Here is an 18,192-nt window from a genome sequence, read left to right as displayed (position 1 = left end):
GAGTTTCACAATGTTGGCCAGGCTGGCCTCGAAGTCCTGACCTCAGGTGATCTACCTGCCTCAGCCTCCCGAAGTGTTGTGATTACAGGCATGAGCCACCGCGCTGAGCCCCATTCATTCTTAAAGATGCTCTGCCTTGATGCTCTTTCCTTCAGTCTTACCAGCAGCCCTGTGAGGCAGGCATTGTTGGGGTTATATATTCTTGAATGCTGGCGGGTGACAAGGTGGTAACAAAGATAAGACCATAAAGCCAGATCAAATGCGTAAGTGCCAGCTGGTGCGTTAATCCCAGGGACCCACTGGGCCTCTCAGAAGGGAGGAACCTAAGGCGGAACCAGAACCGACTACAGGACATGGTACATGCACTGAGGCCCTATTCACCCTGTTCACATGGTGGAAGGGAGGTCACTGAGCTCCAAGCTTCTCATAGCCAGTGTGAGGAGCCCCCAGTGGACTCCACCCAGGATCCATAAGATGAAAACAGCCCAGTTGTTGTTGCAGATCCTCACACTGTGAGCGGAAGGAAATTTCTCCCTGCGGACTTTGTAGGGATGACATCTTAGCCTGTAATGGACCACATTTCCATCAGCATCCTTACCGGGAAACTTGGGCACCTCCTTGGCAGGCTGTAGTGCAATGGTACAATCTTGACTCACTGCAACTTCCGCCTCCCAGGTTCAAGTGATTCTCCTGCCTCAGCCTCCTGAGTAGCTGGGACTACAGGCCCGCCCCAGCATGCCTGGCTAATTTTTTGTGTTTATTTATTTATTTTTAGTAGAGACGGGGTTTCACCATGTTGGCCAGGTTGGTCTCAAACTCCTGATCCACCCACCTCGGCCTTCCAAAGTGGTGGGATTACAGGCATGAGCCACCACGCCCAGCCTAAAGGGTCATTCTTCATGACAGTTTTCTAGGGGATAGTCTTGCCTGCACCCTTCCCTCCGATGTCTGGTTCTGGAACTATCCACGAGACCACTGTTCTTTTGGGGTCCCCATTGTCTCTTGCTTTGAGATCCTCCTCTCTGCTATCAATAAGTCATTGCAGGCCTGATCCCCAATTGTGAGCCAAAGTCAGCGTTCCTTCCACAGATCTGGACTCTGTGCACATCAAGGGATGTGTGTGGAACCTATTGTAGCGTCCCTCAGGATTCCATGCTGGCCACATTCTTGCCTGTTCAGGACATACAGACAACCTGTGGGACCAGCTAGCCTAACTACACCAGCCACAAATTCGCTGTCTCCCCCCACCCCTCAGTAGTCTGAGTCTTACTTAGCATGGTGCCTGACCCAGAGCACATGCCCAGGAACCAATGGTTGATTTGATGAAAACCAACACCTAAATAGGTAATGAGTTAAGAATAAGTCAAGGGGCTAGACGCGGTGGCTCATGCCTGTAATCCCAGCACTTTGGGAGGCTGAGGTGGGCGTATCACCTGAAGTCAGGCGTTTCAAGACCAGCCTGGCCAATGTGGTGAAACCTCGTCTCTACTAAAAATACAAAAATTAGCCGGGTGTGGTGGCGGGCACCTGTAATCCCAGCTACTTGGGAGGCTGAGGCAGGAGAATCGCTTGAACCCAGGAGGCAGAAATTGCAGTGAGCTGAGTTTGCACCACTGCACTCCAGCCTGTGTGACAGAGCAGGACACCGTCTCAAAAAAAAGAATGAGTCAGAGGTTAACCTTTTGGGGTGGAGGAAAAAGGGTAAGAAAGAGGATACAGAGTTTGATCCGAGTTGGCATCAGCTAGAGGAACCATGGACATTTGGAAGCTGTAACCTCTCATATTTCGCCAAGGATAACTGCTTCATGTATTATCATGTAATGAGTTTTATGCATGATGGCAAATGTAAAAATCATCTTAACCCAAACCTGCATTTTAATGCCACATGGACCAGCTGTAATTTATGGCACCTTTAAGATAGATGGGTACACATATTATGAATATACTTTCCTTTTGCCAGACCTTGACGTTCTGTAGACTTTTAATGAAATATTATTTGCCTCCTTCATCTTACCTTGACGTATGAGGTAGATGGCTTACATGCAGGGTAATGTATGAACCTTCCCAAGCTCTGTACAAATATAACTTGTCATTCGTAGAGACGTATGTATTTATATGTGTGAATGCAGTCTTATTTGTAGATGTTCTTCCCATGTGCTTAATACTGAGCACTATGGCCTGGTTGTGAAATTTACAGGTACAACTCACAGCAGGCAGTGAAACCGTGGACTCAGCTGCTCTTTCCTTCTTTCCTCCCAGGCAACATGAAACAGTCATCCCGGGTGACCTCCCCCTCATCCAGGAAGTCACCACGACACTCCGAGAGTGGTCCACCATCTGGAGGCAGCTCTACGTGGTGAGAAAATGAGATATTCATTCAAAGCTTAGAAATAGAGAGTGGCCTTTTTTGACCCTGATTTGCCAATGGGATGGTTTTCTTTCTCAGCGAACCTTAAAAGCAGAGCTTCAGAGACAGAGTTTTTACTCAGAAAAGGCTAAGGAAGCGACATGACTGAGAGTTTAGCCCCTGTTGGGGGCTGTGTGCCCTTCGACCTGCCATGTGTTTGGGTGTATCACAGTGAGCTGGAGCAGCAGGCACTGTCGGATGTGTCTCTCTATGCATTGGAAAGAGAAATGTGGTTTTCAGGCCCCTGGAACACGGGATCGGGCAGTGTGTTGATGTCACCTTTTAAACAGTAATAGGTGCTTATTTAAGGATCCAGTAGAGGGCAATTACTATTTATTTATTTATTTATTTTTGGCCATTGTCCGACAGTAGGTAATACCTCTTATCATTTAAGAAAAACAACAGAGTCTTCTAGAGTTACCCGTGTTTGTGACAGGGATAAGGGAAATATTTTACATTCCAGCTTCGTGTGCAATTGTCCAGTTCTCCTGATCACAGAAGAAGTCTTATTAATGCAGAGAGGTTGAAGCTCTGACATCTTCCATTTCATATTCCCTCAGGGCATTTCTTTGCACATAAATTCATATTTGCAGAAGATTACCTTTTGTTAAGCTTGTATTTCTATTCAGAGTGTTGATTTCTCATATGCTAATGTTATTATCACCAAGCCAGGGCTCTGGAAGGAAGTCGGTACGTTAATTTCTTGCGAACATAGAAAACTTCCTAAAGTCCTGCAGCTGCTTGTTGGGCAGGCTTGTTGTTTTTGATTATACAGTGGTTTCCTGTAAATGCACAGTAATAAGCAGTTGCAGTAATTGTCATCAAACGTAGTCAAAAACCTAAAAGCGTAAAGTTAGCCATGAATGTTTTGTGTAAATCTGAGCAATTCTGTAGTCAGTGTTTCATCGTCAACTTCGCAATTTTTAAACAAAAATATGGCAACAAAACAAACAGGAGTTGATGCTAACAGTCAGTGGACCTCCTTAAGTCTGTCACCCTAGAGTAGGTATTCTTAACGAGCACCTTCGTTTCCTTTCACAAAACTTAAATTTGCCTCTGATAGACTTACACGGTTGGATTTGTGCAAAGAAAGCCAAGCCCAAAAATGGTTATAATATTTTTCTATGGGTTGGGTGCAGGGGCTTATGCCTGTAATCCCAGCACTTTGGGAGGCTGAGGCGAATGCATCACCTGAGGTCAGGACTTTGAGACCAGCCTGGCTAACATGGCCAAACCCCATCTCTACTAAAAATACAAACATTAACTGGGTGTGATGGAGTACACCTGTAGTCCCAGCTACTCGGGAAGGAGAGGCAGGAGAATTGCTTGAACCTGGAAGGTGGAGGTTGCAATGAGCCAAGATCGCACCATTGCACTCCAGCCTGGGTAACAGAGTGAGGCCCCTTCTCAAAAAAAAAAAAAAAAAAAAAATTCATAAGAGTTTTTGGCTCTGCTCTGTGGTCGTAGATATTAGCAAACTTTTAAGGATTTTAGATAGTTGATATGGCTTTAGAACAGTGGAAAAGAGAAGGCCGTGTGGATATTAGAAACTCCTAGAAAGAAGGTTAAATACCAGTGTGAGGTATGTGGTTCAGTTCTGTAGAAGGGGAGCTTTTAAAAAAAGTGGCAGTGAACACAGTTAATGTTTTAAAGGGACCATGACATTTAGATATCTTTTTTATTTATTTATTTTTTGAGACAGGGTCTTGCTCTGTTGCCCAGGCTAGACTACAGTGGCACTATCACAGCTCCCTGCAGCCTGAACCTCCTGGGCTCAAGCGATGCTCCCACCTCAGCCTACTGGGTAGCTGGGACTACACCTGTGAGCCACCGTGCTCAGCTAATTTTTTAATTTTTGAAGAGATGAGGTTTCCTTATGTTGCCCAGGCTGGTTTCCAACTCCTGGGCTCCAGCAGTCCTCCCGCCTCTGCTTCCCAAAGTGCTAGGATTATAGGCCTGAGCTCCCAAGGCCAGCAATGCTTAGAATTTTATCACATTAGGTTCCACCTAGATTTCTTTTCATGGAAAGAACCACTGAGTTATTTTCCTTCACAAAATCTTTAATCTCCTTGATTATTGTACACTTGTAATTGCAAGCTGCAAACTGTTGCTTTTCTTTGAACCATCAGTCCCATCAAAATTCTTAGAAAGTGGTAAGAAGTGTGAGTTTTGCATCTTATTTGCATTTTCCTCTTGTCACAGAAGCACCCAGAGCTTGTAGATTGAGATTTGGCCTCTTGCAGAAGTGTCTCTTGTGGGTTGCACACACCACAGTGTGCAGCAGCCAGCCCAGGGTGGAATGCTGCTTCTTCCCAATAGTTCAGCTGAGAGCAAGGCCGAGGAGTTCAGGTTCTCAGTGTGCTGAGAAGGGTCTAGGGTGCAGGGTGTTCTGAAGACCATATGCAGGTTGTAGGATTCAGATCTTTAGGTTCAGACTAATTCTGGAGGAGCTTTAAGAGTTGCCCGTCTCTGATCCAGATGCAGGAAGCTCACGAGCAGGTGTTGACGTTCAAGGTCTAGCCCGTGTTGGGATCACCTTTTTGCTTCAGTGGCATGTAGAATGTTGGATGAAATCTTGGGGATTATGCATTACTTTTTATTCCTTTAATATTTTAATGTCTCATGGAAAACCAATTCCAAATAATATGTTTCAGTGTATGCTGAAAGCACCTTTTAATTCAACGTTAACTAAATCTCGTGATCTAGTGCTTATATCTCATGTGTATTTGAAGAGATATCCATTCTCTACCATCTTCACAATGCTGTTTTATAACAAAATCTTTATGATTGGGTTTTCCCCACTGTATAGCAAGATAACAGGGAGATGTTTCGAAGTGTGCGGCACATGATCTATGACCTTATTGAATGGCGATCACAAATTCTTTCTGGAACTCTGCCGCAGGATGAGCTCAAAGAACTGAAGAAGAAGGTCACAGCCAAAATTGATTATGGAAACAGGTTTGTTTATTTGAAAGATGATTTCACGCTTAAATTATCCAATGTACTAACATCACTGTAAGCCTTCAAGAGACCGAGGTCACATTTTATCATAAAACAAAATGTCTACCCTCAAAATAATGGCATGTTTTTCATTTTGAAAAGGATGAGGTATTTTCCACTGGATTCTGAACAGGGGAATTTTGTGAGCCATTCTTGAAACCTTGTCATTATTCAAGGGATAGAGTAATGTCATTTTCACTGTTCTGGAGGGAACCGTATCATTACTCCCGTAGCAAGGAACTTTTACTTCTGATCATAGTTTTTGACGTTGAGTCCAGATCTGGCGGGGCCTTGTGTAGTGACAAGCAACAGGTTTCTTTCTGTGGAATCCAAAGTTCTGAGAGTCAGAGTGGACATTAGATCACTGGAAAGTTTGTCACCTGTGTAGGCTTGCCAGATTTCACAAACAGAAATACAGCCCAGTTAAATTTCACTGCAGTAAACGACAAATAGTTGCTTTGTGCAATTATGTCTCTTGCCAGAGCAAGAGCTGTTCCCATCCACAGCAGGCATCCCCCCCGCTGGCTCTGCATGAGTGCCTTTAGTGCTCACCCCTGCCTACAGCTGTACCTTCTAGTGGTAGCACGTGTTTTTTGATGCTGAAAGGAAACAAGCTGCTCTGATCCTAATTCTGCTGGGTCCTGTAACTAGAATGAGGCCATATGCCCTTTTCCACCTGATAATATTTGGTTTTTCATAGAATAGCAGAGCTGTAAGAAGCCTTAAAAAGTATCTGGTCACACAGTTCCCAAATGCTCTTCTATATCAGAATCATTTGGATAGCTGTTGAATTTATAGACTCTCAAAAACTATCCCTTAAGGCTCTGATTTGTGATATCTGGGATGCTGGCTGGAAATCTCAAGGTTTTTTGTTTTGTTTTATTATTATTATTATTATTTGAGATGGAGTTTCGCCCTTGTTGTCCAGGCTGGAGTGCAGTGGTATGATCTTGGCTCACCACAACCTCTGCCTCCTGGGTTGAAGTGATTCTCCTGCTTCAGCCTCCTGAGTAGCTGGGATTACAGGCATGCACCACCACTCCTGACTAATTTTGTATTTTTAGTGGAGATGGAGTTTCTCCATGTTGGTCAGGCTGGTCTCAAACTCCCGACCTCAGGTGATCCGTCCGCCTCAGCATCCCAAAGTAACCGGGATTACAGGCGTGAGCCACTGCGCCCAGCCGGAAGTCTCAGTTTTTAAAAATAGAGTGGGGTTGTGCTGGACAGCAGATGTGGAAAACTTCTGGTTTAATTCAACCCCCTCATTTTGCACGTTGGAATGTGGAAGTCAGAAAAGAGAAGGGGCTTGCTTCCAGCCACTCAGCAGAAAGGAGTCCGGGTAAATCAAAGAACCTTTCTGTAAAATCACAATTATCACATAATTTTCTGGTAATTTATATTTTGAAGTGTGAAAAATTTCTTAAAGCAACATTATGAGCAAGATGTAGGGTTTGGATTAGAAATGCTGTAGGAGAAGGTTTTTGTGTTTTTTTCCGGAAAGCCTGAGATATTAGCTATTATTGCAGTAAAACCCACTTCAAGACCACCTGCTTAAAAAAGCAGACTTTTGGAGCTTTGATTTGATTTTCTATTGGAGTATCATAATTTAGACTTATGTTCAGAGACCACCTGCTTAATTTGGCTGCAGGAAGCTAGCAAAGTACATTGTATCATGGAAAAATGTAGTTAAGGAAGGAAGTGTTTCCAAATACAATTTACTACTTTGATAGGAAATACAGTCCTTAATAAGACAGTTTTCTTTTTGCCCAAGGATCTCCAGCCTCCTCTATAATTTCTCCAAAGCCCAGCACTCTGCATATATCTTCCTAGTGCTTCCTTCAGAAAACCTATATGATGCAAAATGATATCACAATGTTGAATGTTTGATTTTAAAGTGGGTGGATTTAATAAGGAAAAGATGTGTCTTTTTCATTCATTGCTTAGGCATTCTTGCCTTTTAAATTTATTTTTAACCTGGGTGGAGGGGTTTGGAGAGCTATTTGAGAATGTAATGAAGGTCTTGGACCATATCTCTAGAAAAATGCACATACACAATACACACATACAGGCACACAGACCTCCCAACAGACACACACACACACACACAGTTCTACATATGATTTCAGGTTGTGGGGGGGCTCCTACCCTGTCCTCATAGGTGCATTAGGTTTCCATGGACTTCATCTCTCCATTGCCTTGCTGTGGTAAGTTGCACCTTCATAATGGAAACTCACTCTGATTCAGAACCAGCTGCACACTGTTTGCTGAGAATAATGCGTAGAAGGGTTGACTGGACAGGCCACTTTGTGTGAAGTTTGCATGTGGCATTCTAGAAGGAGCATGGCCCTGCCATTGGAGAGTTCTGACACAGCCCAGGCTTTTGGAATAAATAACTTCTCTGAGCTTAGGTTTCCTCCTTTGTGCAATGGGTCTGACCATCTGCCCTGGCAGGTGTGAGGTGATGACGTGGCGGGACGTGCATAGCAGGCTGGCACAGGGCCGTCCTCTCATGTGTTCCCGGAGGGACCCCAATTCTGCGTGGCCTGTAGGACCTACTGGCTGGGCCTCCTAAGCTGGTGCTTTGTAGCTACCCTGGCACCAGCACTGACGTGCCCATACCAGAACTAATCATGGCTACACTAGAAGTGACCACGCCGCCACGAACATTGGCCCTACCCACAGTAGTACTGACTCAATCCATGCGTTACTGACCCCGCCCACACCAGTACAAACCCCGCCCACACCGTCTGACCCTGCCTATACCAGCACGTTCCTAGGGTTAAGGAGTAGTATTTGGGAGGGAGGAGCTTGCCTTGTTAGTGAGACATGTTACAAAGATAACTAATGAGACCTTAAAATGCTTTTTACATTTTCTCCAGATGTCTTTCTGTTGGTCTTGAGGCACCCCGCTTACACTGCAGCCACTGAGGCTGTTTTCACGCAGTGCAAAAAGCCTCTATTTGTTTAAAGTCTGTTTACCCTGATGCTGTTGACAGGCCCCGTTGGTCCTCCTGCTTCACTGTCAGTGGAATTTGCTCAATAGATATTAAAAGGAAAAAATGAGTTTTCTGTATTTGCCTTCCTAGTGATACAGTGCTTGAGCAAAACTCCAAAGACTAAATATGTTTGAGCTGCTGGCAGACTCATATCTGACTTTAAGGTGTGTGACCTCGAGACTCGGAGTCTCAGGGTAGTTTTTCTAAGTGGAGCATTTATGGGCAATTCAACTTTCCTCTTTAATTTGTAACTATAAAGATGTTCTCTAATTGAAATTTATCATTGTTTTTTTTTTTGAGATGGAGTCTCGCTCTGTCGTCCAGGCTGGAGTGCAGTGGCCGGATCTCAGCTCACTGCAAGCTCCACCTCCCGGGTTGACGCCATTCTCCTGCCTCAGCCTCCCGAGTAGCTGGGACTACAGGTGCCCGCCACCTTGCCCGGCTAGTTTTTTGTAGTTTTTTAGTAGAGACGGGGTTTCACCGTGTTAGCCAGGATGGTCTGGATCTCCTGACCTTGTGATATGCCCGTCTCGGCCTCCCAAAGGAAATTTATCATTCTTTCAAATGACTCTCTTTCCTTTTTCATGTTGTTAAAAAAGCCTGCCTTGGCTGGGCGCGGTGGCTCAAGCCTGTAATCCCAGCACTTTGGGAGGCCGAGACGGGCGGATCACGAGGTCAGGAGATCGAGACCATCCTGGCTAACACGGTGAAACCCCGTCTCTACTAAAAAATACAAAAAACTAGCCGGGCGAGGTGGCGGGCGCCTGTAGTCCCAGCTACTCGGGAGGCTGAGGCAGGAGAATGGCGTGAACCTGGGAGGCGGAGCTTGCAGTGAGCTGAGGTCTGGCCACTGCACTCCAGCCCTGGCGACAGAGTGAGACTCCGTCTCAAAAAAAAAAAAAAAAAAAAAAAGCCTGCCTCCATCGGCTTGTTAATTACAGGAATATAAAATCCCAAGGGCAGGGTAAGAGGCATCTACAGTTAAATTTCTGCCCTTAGGCCTGCATGTTTTGTTAACAAGAAAGCCAGAACCTACTGCCAGATCACAACTCTTGATCTCTTTTGTTACACAACTGCCTGTGTTCTTTAAATAAAAACTGTGGTAAAAATCACCTTATAATTTTGTTGGATTTGAGGAATCAGAGAGAATGTTCCCCAAAATATGTACTGTTATAGACTGGACAGATTTATTAGCCAGATGTTGCTTGTGTTTTTAGTTGGCGACTGCATTTAGCCATCTGGCCAGGAAGTTGCTTAACCTTATTGTAGATAACGTCCATATGTTTGGTGTTCACATACAATAGAACATCTGTATTGAAAATCTTCCTGTGGCCTCGTGTAAGGACTAGAAACTGACTCGAAGTAGAAGGGGAGACATGCAGGGGACCCTACCGGGGTCAGTGGGGAGTAAATAAGGTGGTGGGTAGATCTCTCCTCCAAGTTTTCTTCCCTCTCTCCTTCCTCAACTCTGTGATGTTGTCACAACTGCCAGCTATGTGTTTGGGTTGATGGATGTATATGTGATTGCATATATATGTGAATGTGTGTGTGTGTGTGTGTGTACATATGTAGTGTGCTTTAGGCTGGGTGTGGTGGCTCACGCCTGTAATCCCAACACTTTGGGAGGTCGAGGTGGGTGGATCACCTGAGGTCAGGAGTTGAGACCAGCCTGGCTAACATGGTGAAACCTCATCTCTACTAAAAATACAAAAATTAGCCGGGTGTGGTGGCACATGCCTGTAATCCCAGCTATTCAGGAGGCTGAGGCAGGAGAATCTCTTGAACCCAGGAGCAGAGGTTGCAGTGAGTTGAGATTGTGCCACTGCACTCTAGCCTGGGCGACAAGAACAAGACTCTGTCTTAAAAAAAAAAAAAATAGTATGCCTTAAAACTTTTCATATTTTACATAATAATTAGTAATACATACTTCACTTGGGCCTTGTAGATCTGTAAAACTTCTCGTTGGAAGACAAAGCAAGCCACTGCTGATTGCAATGGAAGTAAAAATTGAGTATTTTTTTTTTTTTTTAACTTCTCCTGAGGTGACACATTTTGAGCTAAAGAAAGCAACCTCCAAGAATTTCATATTCCTAATATTTGTGGGCAAGCCTGACTTTCTAGGATGTTTTTACCTGCCCAGTTGCTGTGGTGGAAGTTGTTCTAGAAAATTCAACCTCCTTGGTCTATGTGCATGAACTTCTAAATTCTTGCTGTTCTAGAATTCTAGATTTGGACCTGGTGGTTAGAGATGAAGACGGGAATATTTTGGATCCAGAATTAACTAGCACGATTAGTCTCTTCAGAGCTCATGAAATAGCTTCTAAACAAGTGGAGGAAAGGTTACAAGAGGAAAAAGTAAGTTTGACTGTCTGTAATGTGCCATTTACATTTGGAACACGTTTTCTCAGTAATACGTTTTCAACATTAGTAAAATATCAGTCAAGCCCAGAATTTTCACTAAGAAAGAACCTGAAAAGGAGTAGCTGCGGAGTGTGTGTCCTACAGCCATGAGTGGAACGGAGCCTGGTGGCACAGGATGTCACTCATGACGTGAAGGAGGATTGGACAGCATTGTGTTTCATCTTAGGAGACAGGATCCTAATGATGTTGATTTTGTGTTCTCATCTGTCCAATGGGACACAAGACTCGATTCGGCATTTCCTCTCTGTTAATGGTAGGCAGGTTATGTATTCAAGCTCACTGAGGGCAGAGAGCACATGTCTTACTGTGTTTTCATCTTCTGTGATCTTTAATGGTATCATGTATGCATTAGCCTATTCTCGCCTTACTATAAGGAAGTGCCTGAGACTGGGTAGTTTATAAAGAAAAGAGATTTAATTGGCTCATGGTTCTGCAGACTGTATAGGAAGGATAGTGGCTTCTGCTTCTGGGGAGGCCTCAGGAATCTTACAATTATGGCGGAAGGCGAAGTGGGAGCCAGCACTTCACAGGGGTAGAGCAGGAGGAAGAGAAAGGGTGTGCAGGGGGTGCTATACGCTACGCTTTTAAACAACCAGATCTGTGAGAACTCACCGTCATGAGGACAGCACTGAGGGGATGGTGCTAAACCATTCATGAGCAATCCACCCCCGTGACCTGTCACCTCCCACCTCCCATACACACACATACACACAGTAGATATTCAAAACTGGTTGAATAATTGAATCATCCGTTAATTCAGCAAGTATTTACTGAGCATCTACTGTGTACCAAATGTTGAAGACATAATGATAAGTGAGACAGATGTCCTTGGAGGGTTTAGTCTAATGAGGGAACAAAAAATTAAATAACTACACATATAATAATTATTTTGATTTATTGGTTGGACACCTGAAAGTTTTGTATCTTCGAAAATAGCACAATTGCACAGGATACGATTTTTTTTGTCTGTTGTGTGAATGCATGATTTAAGAATGTGCAGGGGAGATAAGAAAGTGACTGCACCAATGGCTTCGCTGGGTTATGCCAATGAATTATTACCATTTTCTATTCTGTAGGGAATAAAGAAAGCAAGTGTTAGTGATGAGCGTTGTTGGGGTTGACTTTCTATTTCCTTCCATTCACAGTCTCAAAAGCAGAACATAGATATTAACAGACAAGCCAAGTTTGCTGCAACCCCTTCTCTGGCCTTGTTTGTGAACCTCAAAAACGTGGTTTGTAAAATAGGAGAAGATGCTGAAGTCCTCATGTCTCTATATGACCCTGTGGAGTCCAAATTCATCAGGTAGGTGAAATTTCTTGGCGGCTGTCTTTCCTCTTTGGTTGGTGTTAGGAACGTGGGATCAGAACCACTGAAGCGCGCCATTCATGCCGAGAGGCCCTGGATGAATGGCTGCTGGACACGACCAAGCAGCCGAGCCAAGAGCTGTCTTGGACAGTGGGATGGCAGCCAGTTTGGGCTCTGGCTCAGGATGAACCTTCTCCGTGTAGACTGCTATTTGCTTGTAGAGTTATAGCAATTGCAGGTACACTCTGGTCATATCTTAAGAGTGCAGCTGAAGATTGAAGTAATACTTTGTTTCCTAAGTTGTCTTCATAAGATTTTATGTATCCTGGTCCCTCAAATATCACTATTTCCACTTTTCAAAATTTGGTTTCTTTGAATGCCATTTCTGTGACTTTCATCCTGTTGTTTTTTTCTGCAAGATGATTGACTGGAATGCATCATTTAGAATGGTGCCTGCCACATACAGACTGTCAGTTAATATTTGTTAAATGAAAACACTGTAAGTCTATTATTCCTGCTTAGCCTTCAGTATAACTTTCTCTTTGCCCAGATGGAAACATTGTGGTTCAACTATGTATGAATTGTGTGTGTGTCTGTGTATATGCTAAAACTGTAGGATCTTCACTTGTATTATTCAAAATTTGAAAACTTAGTGTATGAATGATACAGAAAAATATGAGTGGATTTTATTCTCACTTCTGGTAAAGACTTTGTTTCCTCTTGACATAGGATGCAGTTTTTATTTTACAGTGTATTTGGTTTGTCATGGGTTTTGAAATAAAGATGCATTGTGCTGAATTTTATAGTATTGTCATTCTAAATGAACAAATAGGCTCTTAAAAAAAAAACCAACTTAGAAATACCATTTGCAAGTAGTTCCATTACAGTGACAACCCAAGACATCCCACATTAAAACTTGGCAGGGTTTTTCTGCTGTGGATGTTAATTGATGAGTAGCTGTATGTGATATTTTTGATATTTATAAACTCCTAGTTGTCTGTACAGTGCACCTACATGGTATTAATTATGAAGCAATGTGGATGTACATTTGGTACTCTGTTATTTGGAAAATTAACTTGCTTTTATTTCTCCCTTTTTCAAGTGAAAACTACCTGGTTCGCTGGTCCAGTTCAGGATTACCTAAAGACATAGACAGATTACATAATTTGCGAGCTGTGTTTACTGTAAGTGCACGCAAAGATGTTTGGTTGAATTGGCCACCATTCTAATGACTACTTGTAGTGATTTCTCTCGGCCTTCCTGCCACACTAGAACGTGGGTCCCTGGGATGCCTGTAATATCGGTTAATTTAGTATTACTAAGTAGAGTGCCTTTCCAGAAATCTTTTGAGTCTCTAGCTACCCTTAGAATGACCGTGACAAAGATTTACCCCATTACCATGGAATGTGCCTCTTAAATGTGTATCTTTTTGTTTTGTTTTTTTTTCCTCCAGACGGAGTCTTGCTCTGTCACCCAGGCTGGAGTGCAATGGTGTGATCTCGGCTCACTGCAACCTACACCTCCTGGGTTCAAGCAATTCTCCTGCCTCAGCCTCCCGAGTAGCTGGGATTACAGGCACACACCACCACACCTGGCTAATTTTTTGTATTTTTAGTAGAGATGGGGTTTTCCCATGTTGGCCAGGCTGATCTCGAACTCCTGACCTTGTGACCCACCCTCCTCGGCCTCCCAAAGTGCTGGGATTACAGGTGTGAGCCACTGCACCCAGCCCTTAAATATGTATCTTAAGCTCACTTAACAGTAATTGATTATTGTTATTAAATTCCTTTCTGTCATATGAATAACTGTTTAAAATTATAAAAATGGGTCTGAGAAAAGAGTCTCAATCCATTTTTTACTGTTCATTGGAACTTGCATTGAATAATGGTTCTCCAAAATAATTTATGGAAACTAATATTTCTAGGACCTCGGAAGCAAAGACCTGAAAAGGGAGAAAATCAGTTTTGTCTGTCAGATTGTTCGCGTGGGTCGCATGGAGCTGAGGGACAACAATACCAGGAAACTGACTTCGGGGTTGCGGCGACCTTTTGGAGTGGCTGGTAATCCATTTCTCTGTTTCCTTGAGAGTTTCAGATCTTCACACTCACTTTCAAAAGAACCACTGTTGAATGTTGATTGGTCAATGGGCAGCTTTGATTTATAAGCTTTTCTGCTGGAGAGAAAAAATATATTTATTAGTTATTTTCACTGTGGCTTCCAGTTGACCTGCTAGGCTGAGGATGCTCTAGGCCTCAAGTTTCAGATGTAAATCATACATTTGGTTTTAAAGTGGATCTCATCTTTCCCTGGGAGAGATCCTGACCCATATTCTCAGTCTGTAGGGAAGCCCGTCAATGGAGGGTTTCAGGTCTTGGTGATGGACATCAGAATGGATTTGTGCAGGACGGTCAAAGCAACGAAGGGGAGGAAAGAAAGCAAACCGTGAAGAGGACGCAGTTAGCTTCATATTGGTGCTTTTCCTCCGCCACGTTGCTGCTCTTCCTCCGCCACGTTGGTGCTCTTCCTCCGCCACGTTCGTGCTCTTCCTCCGCCACGTTCGTGCTCTTCCTCCGCCGTGCTGGTGCTCTGTTATTTTTGGTGACAGCACGAGGAATGTGAAAGACTGATGATCTCTGTTGAGGAAAGATAAAGGCATACCAGGAAGTTCTAATTATTTGCCCTATTTCAATGTCACTCTCATTTTTCATAGTTTTGGGAAGTGGTTTTCTCTCTTTAATGGTTGTGTACAATTTCATTACTTAGCACTCTGATATTTATTTTATGTTTGTGATTTTTGGGATTCATGTGAATATTCATGTGGGAAAGGTTCCTGATACTTGACACAGAGCTGAATTTTTTGTATGAACAGCTGTGGAAGACGTTCTTTGCCTTGGCTACCAGGAAACTCTGAACTTAGTCCATTCCTCCCTGCCTTTTAAATAAACATTATTTTTAGAAAGGTTTTAGGTTCAAGCAAAATTGAACAGAAAATATAGACAGTTTCTAGATATTTCTCCTTCCTTCCCCCTGCCTCCCCATTATCAATGTCCCCCATAGATTGGTACATTGGTTGCATTTGGTGAACCACATTGACACATCGTCGTCCTGTGAAGTCCACAGTTTACATTAGTGTTCATTCTTGATGTTGTGCCTTGTGTGGGTTTCGACAGTTGAATAAATACTGTATATTCCCCATTGTAGTCTCTCACTGGGTAGCTTCACCATCCTAAAAGTCCTGTGTGCTCTGCGTGGAATTTTCGGATAAATATTTCAAGTCATTTAAATGATTTACTATATCATAAGAAGTAAGCAATAGCAGTGATATAGACATAATGAGAGCAGCATATTAATTCAATTTACTTGAATTCAGTTTACCCATAGAGCTAACTAACGGAGCGTTCCAATGATTTTACCATTTGTGAGTGAAATGGTGAGGGTGAGGTTTTCTTTCTGAAGTCCCCACAACCTTGGGCTGGGGAAATCCTTTTACATTTTCATCTCTCTGTCTTTTTGTTTTGAAGAGACAGAGTCTAACTCTGTCACCCAGTCTGTGTGATCACAGCTCACTGGTGCCCTGACCTCCTGGGCTCAAGTGATCCTCCTGCCTCAGCTTCCTGAGTAACTGGGACCACAGGTGCGCCCCCTCATGCCCTGCTAACATTTTCATCTCATGACTTGAATACATACTTGAAAATTGCCCCTCTATTTGTCAGAGCCTGTAGCATCTTTTACATGTAATCTAGTGTTATGTTTAAAATACCTTTCATTTTCCAGGATTTTTTTTTTTCTTTTCCACCTTGATGGTAGTTTTAAGAGAATGTTTAATTTTTGTCTGAGGCATAATTGGCTCCATTTGAGAAATCAGAGACATCTCTGACAACACACGGAAGTCGCTCCTCTTTTCAACAGCAGAGCTACAGATTCTCTAGTTATTAGATTACAAGATGGATTATGTCATAAGTGCCTACGAATGCGTAGTTATATTTCTTAAAGCTGAAATCTAGACCATAGGCTGACAGTTTTTACCTTCTTTTGATTAAAATTTTTGGAATTTAAAAATTTGGAATATTTTTCAGTTTTCATTGGGTTGACAGTCCATGAAGGTCTAGGTACTGATGGAGGGAGAGGGTGATGGGCATGGGCTCAGCTGACACCACTGTGGTCTTTCACTGTTTCTTACATGCTCACTTACGCTTGCTTGGTGGGGTCTAGAGTTAGGTTGGGCCCCCCAGCTCCCGGAGTTCTCCATGAATTACAGAAGCCCGGGTTATTCACTGGGGCAGAGTGGGCAGCCTGGACATAGTTCCTTGTTTCTGGCGCCCCCACCTGTGTAGTGTTGGCTGAGACACTACATCTGGTCACTGGAGTTTGGATCCCTGGCTGTGCGGCCACCAGGGACTTCTGTCCCCTGATATCTGCTGACCACATGGACACCCCCTGTGGTCCCTGGTTCCTCCTGTCTGAACTGGTCTCTGGTTCCTTTCCTGTCTCGTGTCCCTGGTACCCACTGATATTGGGGCTTCTGAAAACCCACCTGGGGCCAATTTCTAGCCTTGTTGTTTTGTTCAAGAATTCTCTGGAGTGTGGCTTCTTGCTGCTCTGCTCTGATTGGCACATGGGGTGTCCCCCCTGACTTTGGAGTTGCAAAGAACCTGTGTGAACCTGCGTGAACCTGCACGAACCTGCGTGAACCTATGTGAACTTCTGTGAACGTGTGTGAACCTGTGTGAATCGGCGTGAACCTGTGTGAACTTTTATAAACCTGTGTGAACCTTTCTGAACCTGTGTGAACCTGCATGAACCTTTCTGAACCTGCGTGAACCTGCGTGACCCTGTGTGAACCTGCGTGAACTTATTTGAACCTTTCTGAACCTGCGCGAACCTCTGTGAACATGTGTGAACCTGCGCGAACCTGTGCGAACCTGCGTGAACCTGCGTGAACCTTTCTGAACCTGCATGAACCTGTGTGAACCTATGTGAACTTGTGTGAACCTTTCTGGAACCTGTGTGAACCTATGTGAACCTCTGAACATGCGTGAACGTGTGTGAACCTGCGTGAACCTCTGTGAACCTGCGTGAACCTGTGTGAACCTGTGTGAGCCTTTGTGAACCTTTCTGAACTTGTGTGAACCTGTGTGAACATGCGTGAACCTGTTTGAACCTGTGTGAACCTGCACGAAACTGTGTGAAGTGCTTCAGAGATACCTATAGGTGTTTGTTTTCCTCTGTGGGAAAATTTCAGGCCTGCAGCTGTTAATGCTGGGTTTCCAGGTCCTTTGAATTCTCTGTCCTTTCTGGTGTCACAGTTGCTCAGCAGTTGCTGGTTTGCCTGGCTCCACTGCATGCCCTCAGTGGGGATGTCGTGTTCATCCCTCGGTCCCAAGCTCTGAGCCTTTGTGGCCTCTGTGCTCACTCCAGAGGGGCCAGCTTTCCTGGACCTGCTCAGTTGGTGTGTGTCTGTACATTGCAAGTAAGAATCTGGCTGGGCACAGTGGCTCACACCTGTAATCCCAACAATGTGGGAGGCTGAGGTGGGTGGACCACATGAGGTTGGGTGTTTGAGACCAGCCTGGCCAACATGGTAAAACCCCATCTCTACGAAAAATAAAACAATTATCCAGGCATAGTGCATGCCTGTAGTCCCAGTTACTCAGGAGGCTAGGGAGAAGAGTTGCTTGAACCTGGGAGGCTGAGGTTGCAGTGAGCTAAGAATGTGTCACTGCACTCCAGCCTGGGGAACAGGGCGAGACTCTGACACACACACACACACACACACACACACACACACACACACACACAAAAGGCCGGTGCAGTGGCTCCCACCTCTAATCCCAGAACTTTGGGAGACTGAGGCAGGCTGATAATGAGGTTAGGAGTTCGGGACCAGCCTGGCCAGCATGGTGAAACCCTGTCTCTACTAAACATACAAAAAAGTTAATTGGGCATGGTGGCGGGTGCCTGTAATCCCAGCTACTCAGCAGGGAGACAGGAGAATTGCTTGAACTGGGGAGGCGGAGGTTCCAGTGAGCCACGATCACGCCAGGGTGACAGGGCGAGACTCT

The 18,192-nt window shown here is 44.2% G+C and overlaps 1 protein-coding gene across 2 annotated transcripts in view; it reads left to right on the top strand.

The window, feature by feature from the left end:
* DOCK1 (dedicator of cytokinesis 1) overlaps positions 1-18,192 on the top strand; it is a 489,568-nt gene that overhangs the window by 14,808 nt on the left and 456,568 nt on the right. For both annotated transcript variants that reach the window (XM_011930180.1, XM_011930179.1), the window contains exons 4-9: positions 2,260-2,356; positions 5,217-5,365; positions 10,623-10,758; positions 11,970-12,127; positions 13,233-13,314; positions 14,055-14,190. In XM_011930180.1, the coding sequence (XP_011785570.1) occupies positions 5,232-5,365; positions 10,623-10,758; positions 11,970-12,127; positions 13,233-13,314; positions 14,055-14,190 (646 nt within the window). In that variant the 5' untranslated portion in view covers positions 2,260-2,356; positions 5,217-5,231. The remainder of the gene's footprint in view (positions 1-2,259; positions 2,357-5,216; positions 5,366-10,622; positions 10,759-11,969; positions 12,128-13,232; positions 13,315-14,054; positions 14,191-18,192) is intronic.

The sequence above is a fragment of the Colobus angolensis genome, unplaced genomic scaffold (assembly GCF_000951035.1).
Source record: "Colobus angolensis palliatus isolate OR3802 unplaced genomic scaffold, Cang.pa_1.0 Scaffold85, whole genome shotgun sequence".
Taxonomy (NCBI): Eukaryota; Metazoa; Chordata; class Mammalia; order Primates; family Cercopithecidae; genus Colobus; species Colobus angolensis.
The sequence above is the reverse complement of the archived record's forward strand: the minus strand, read 5'-3'. Positions and strand labels throughout refer to the sequence as shown.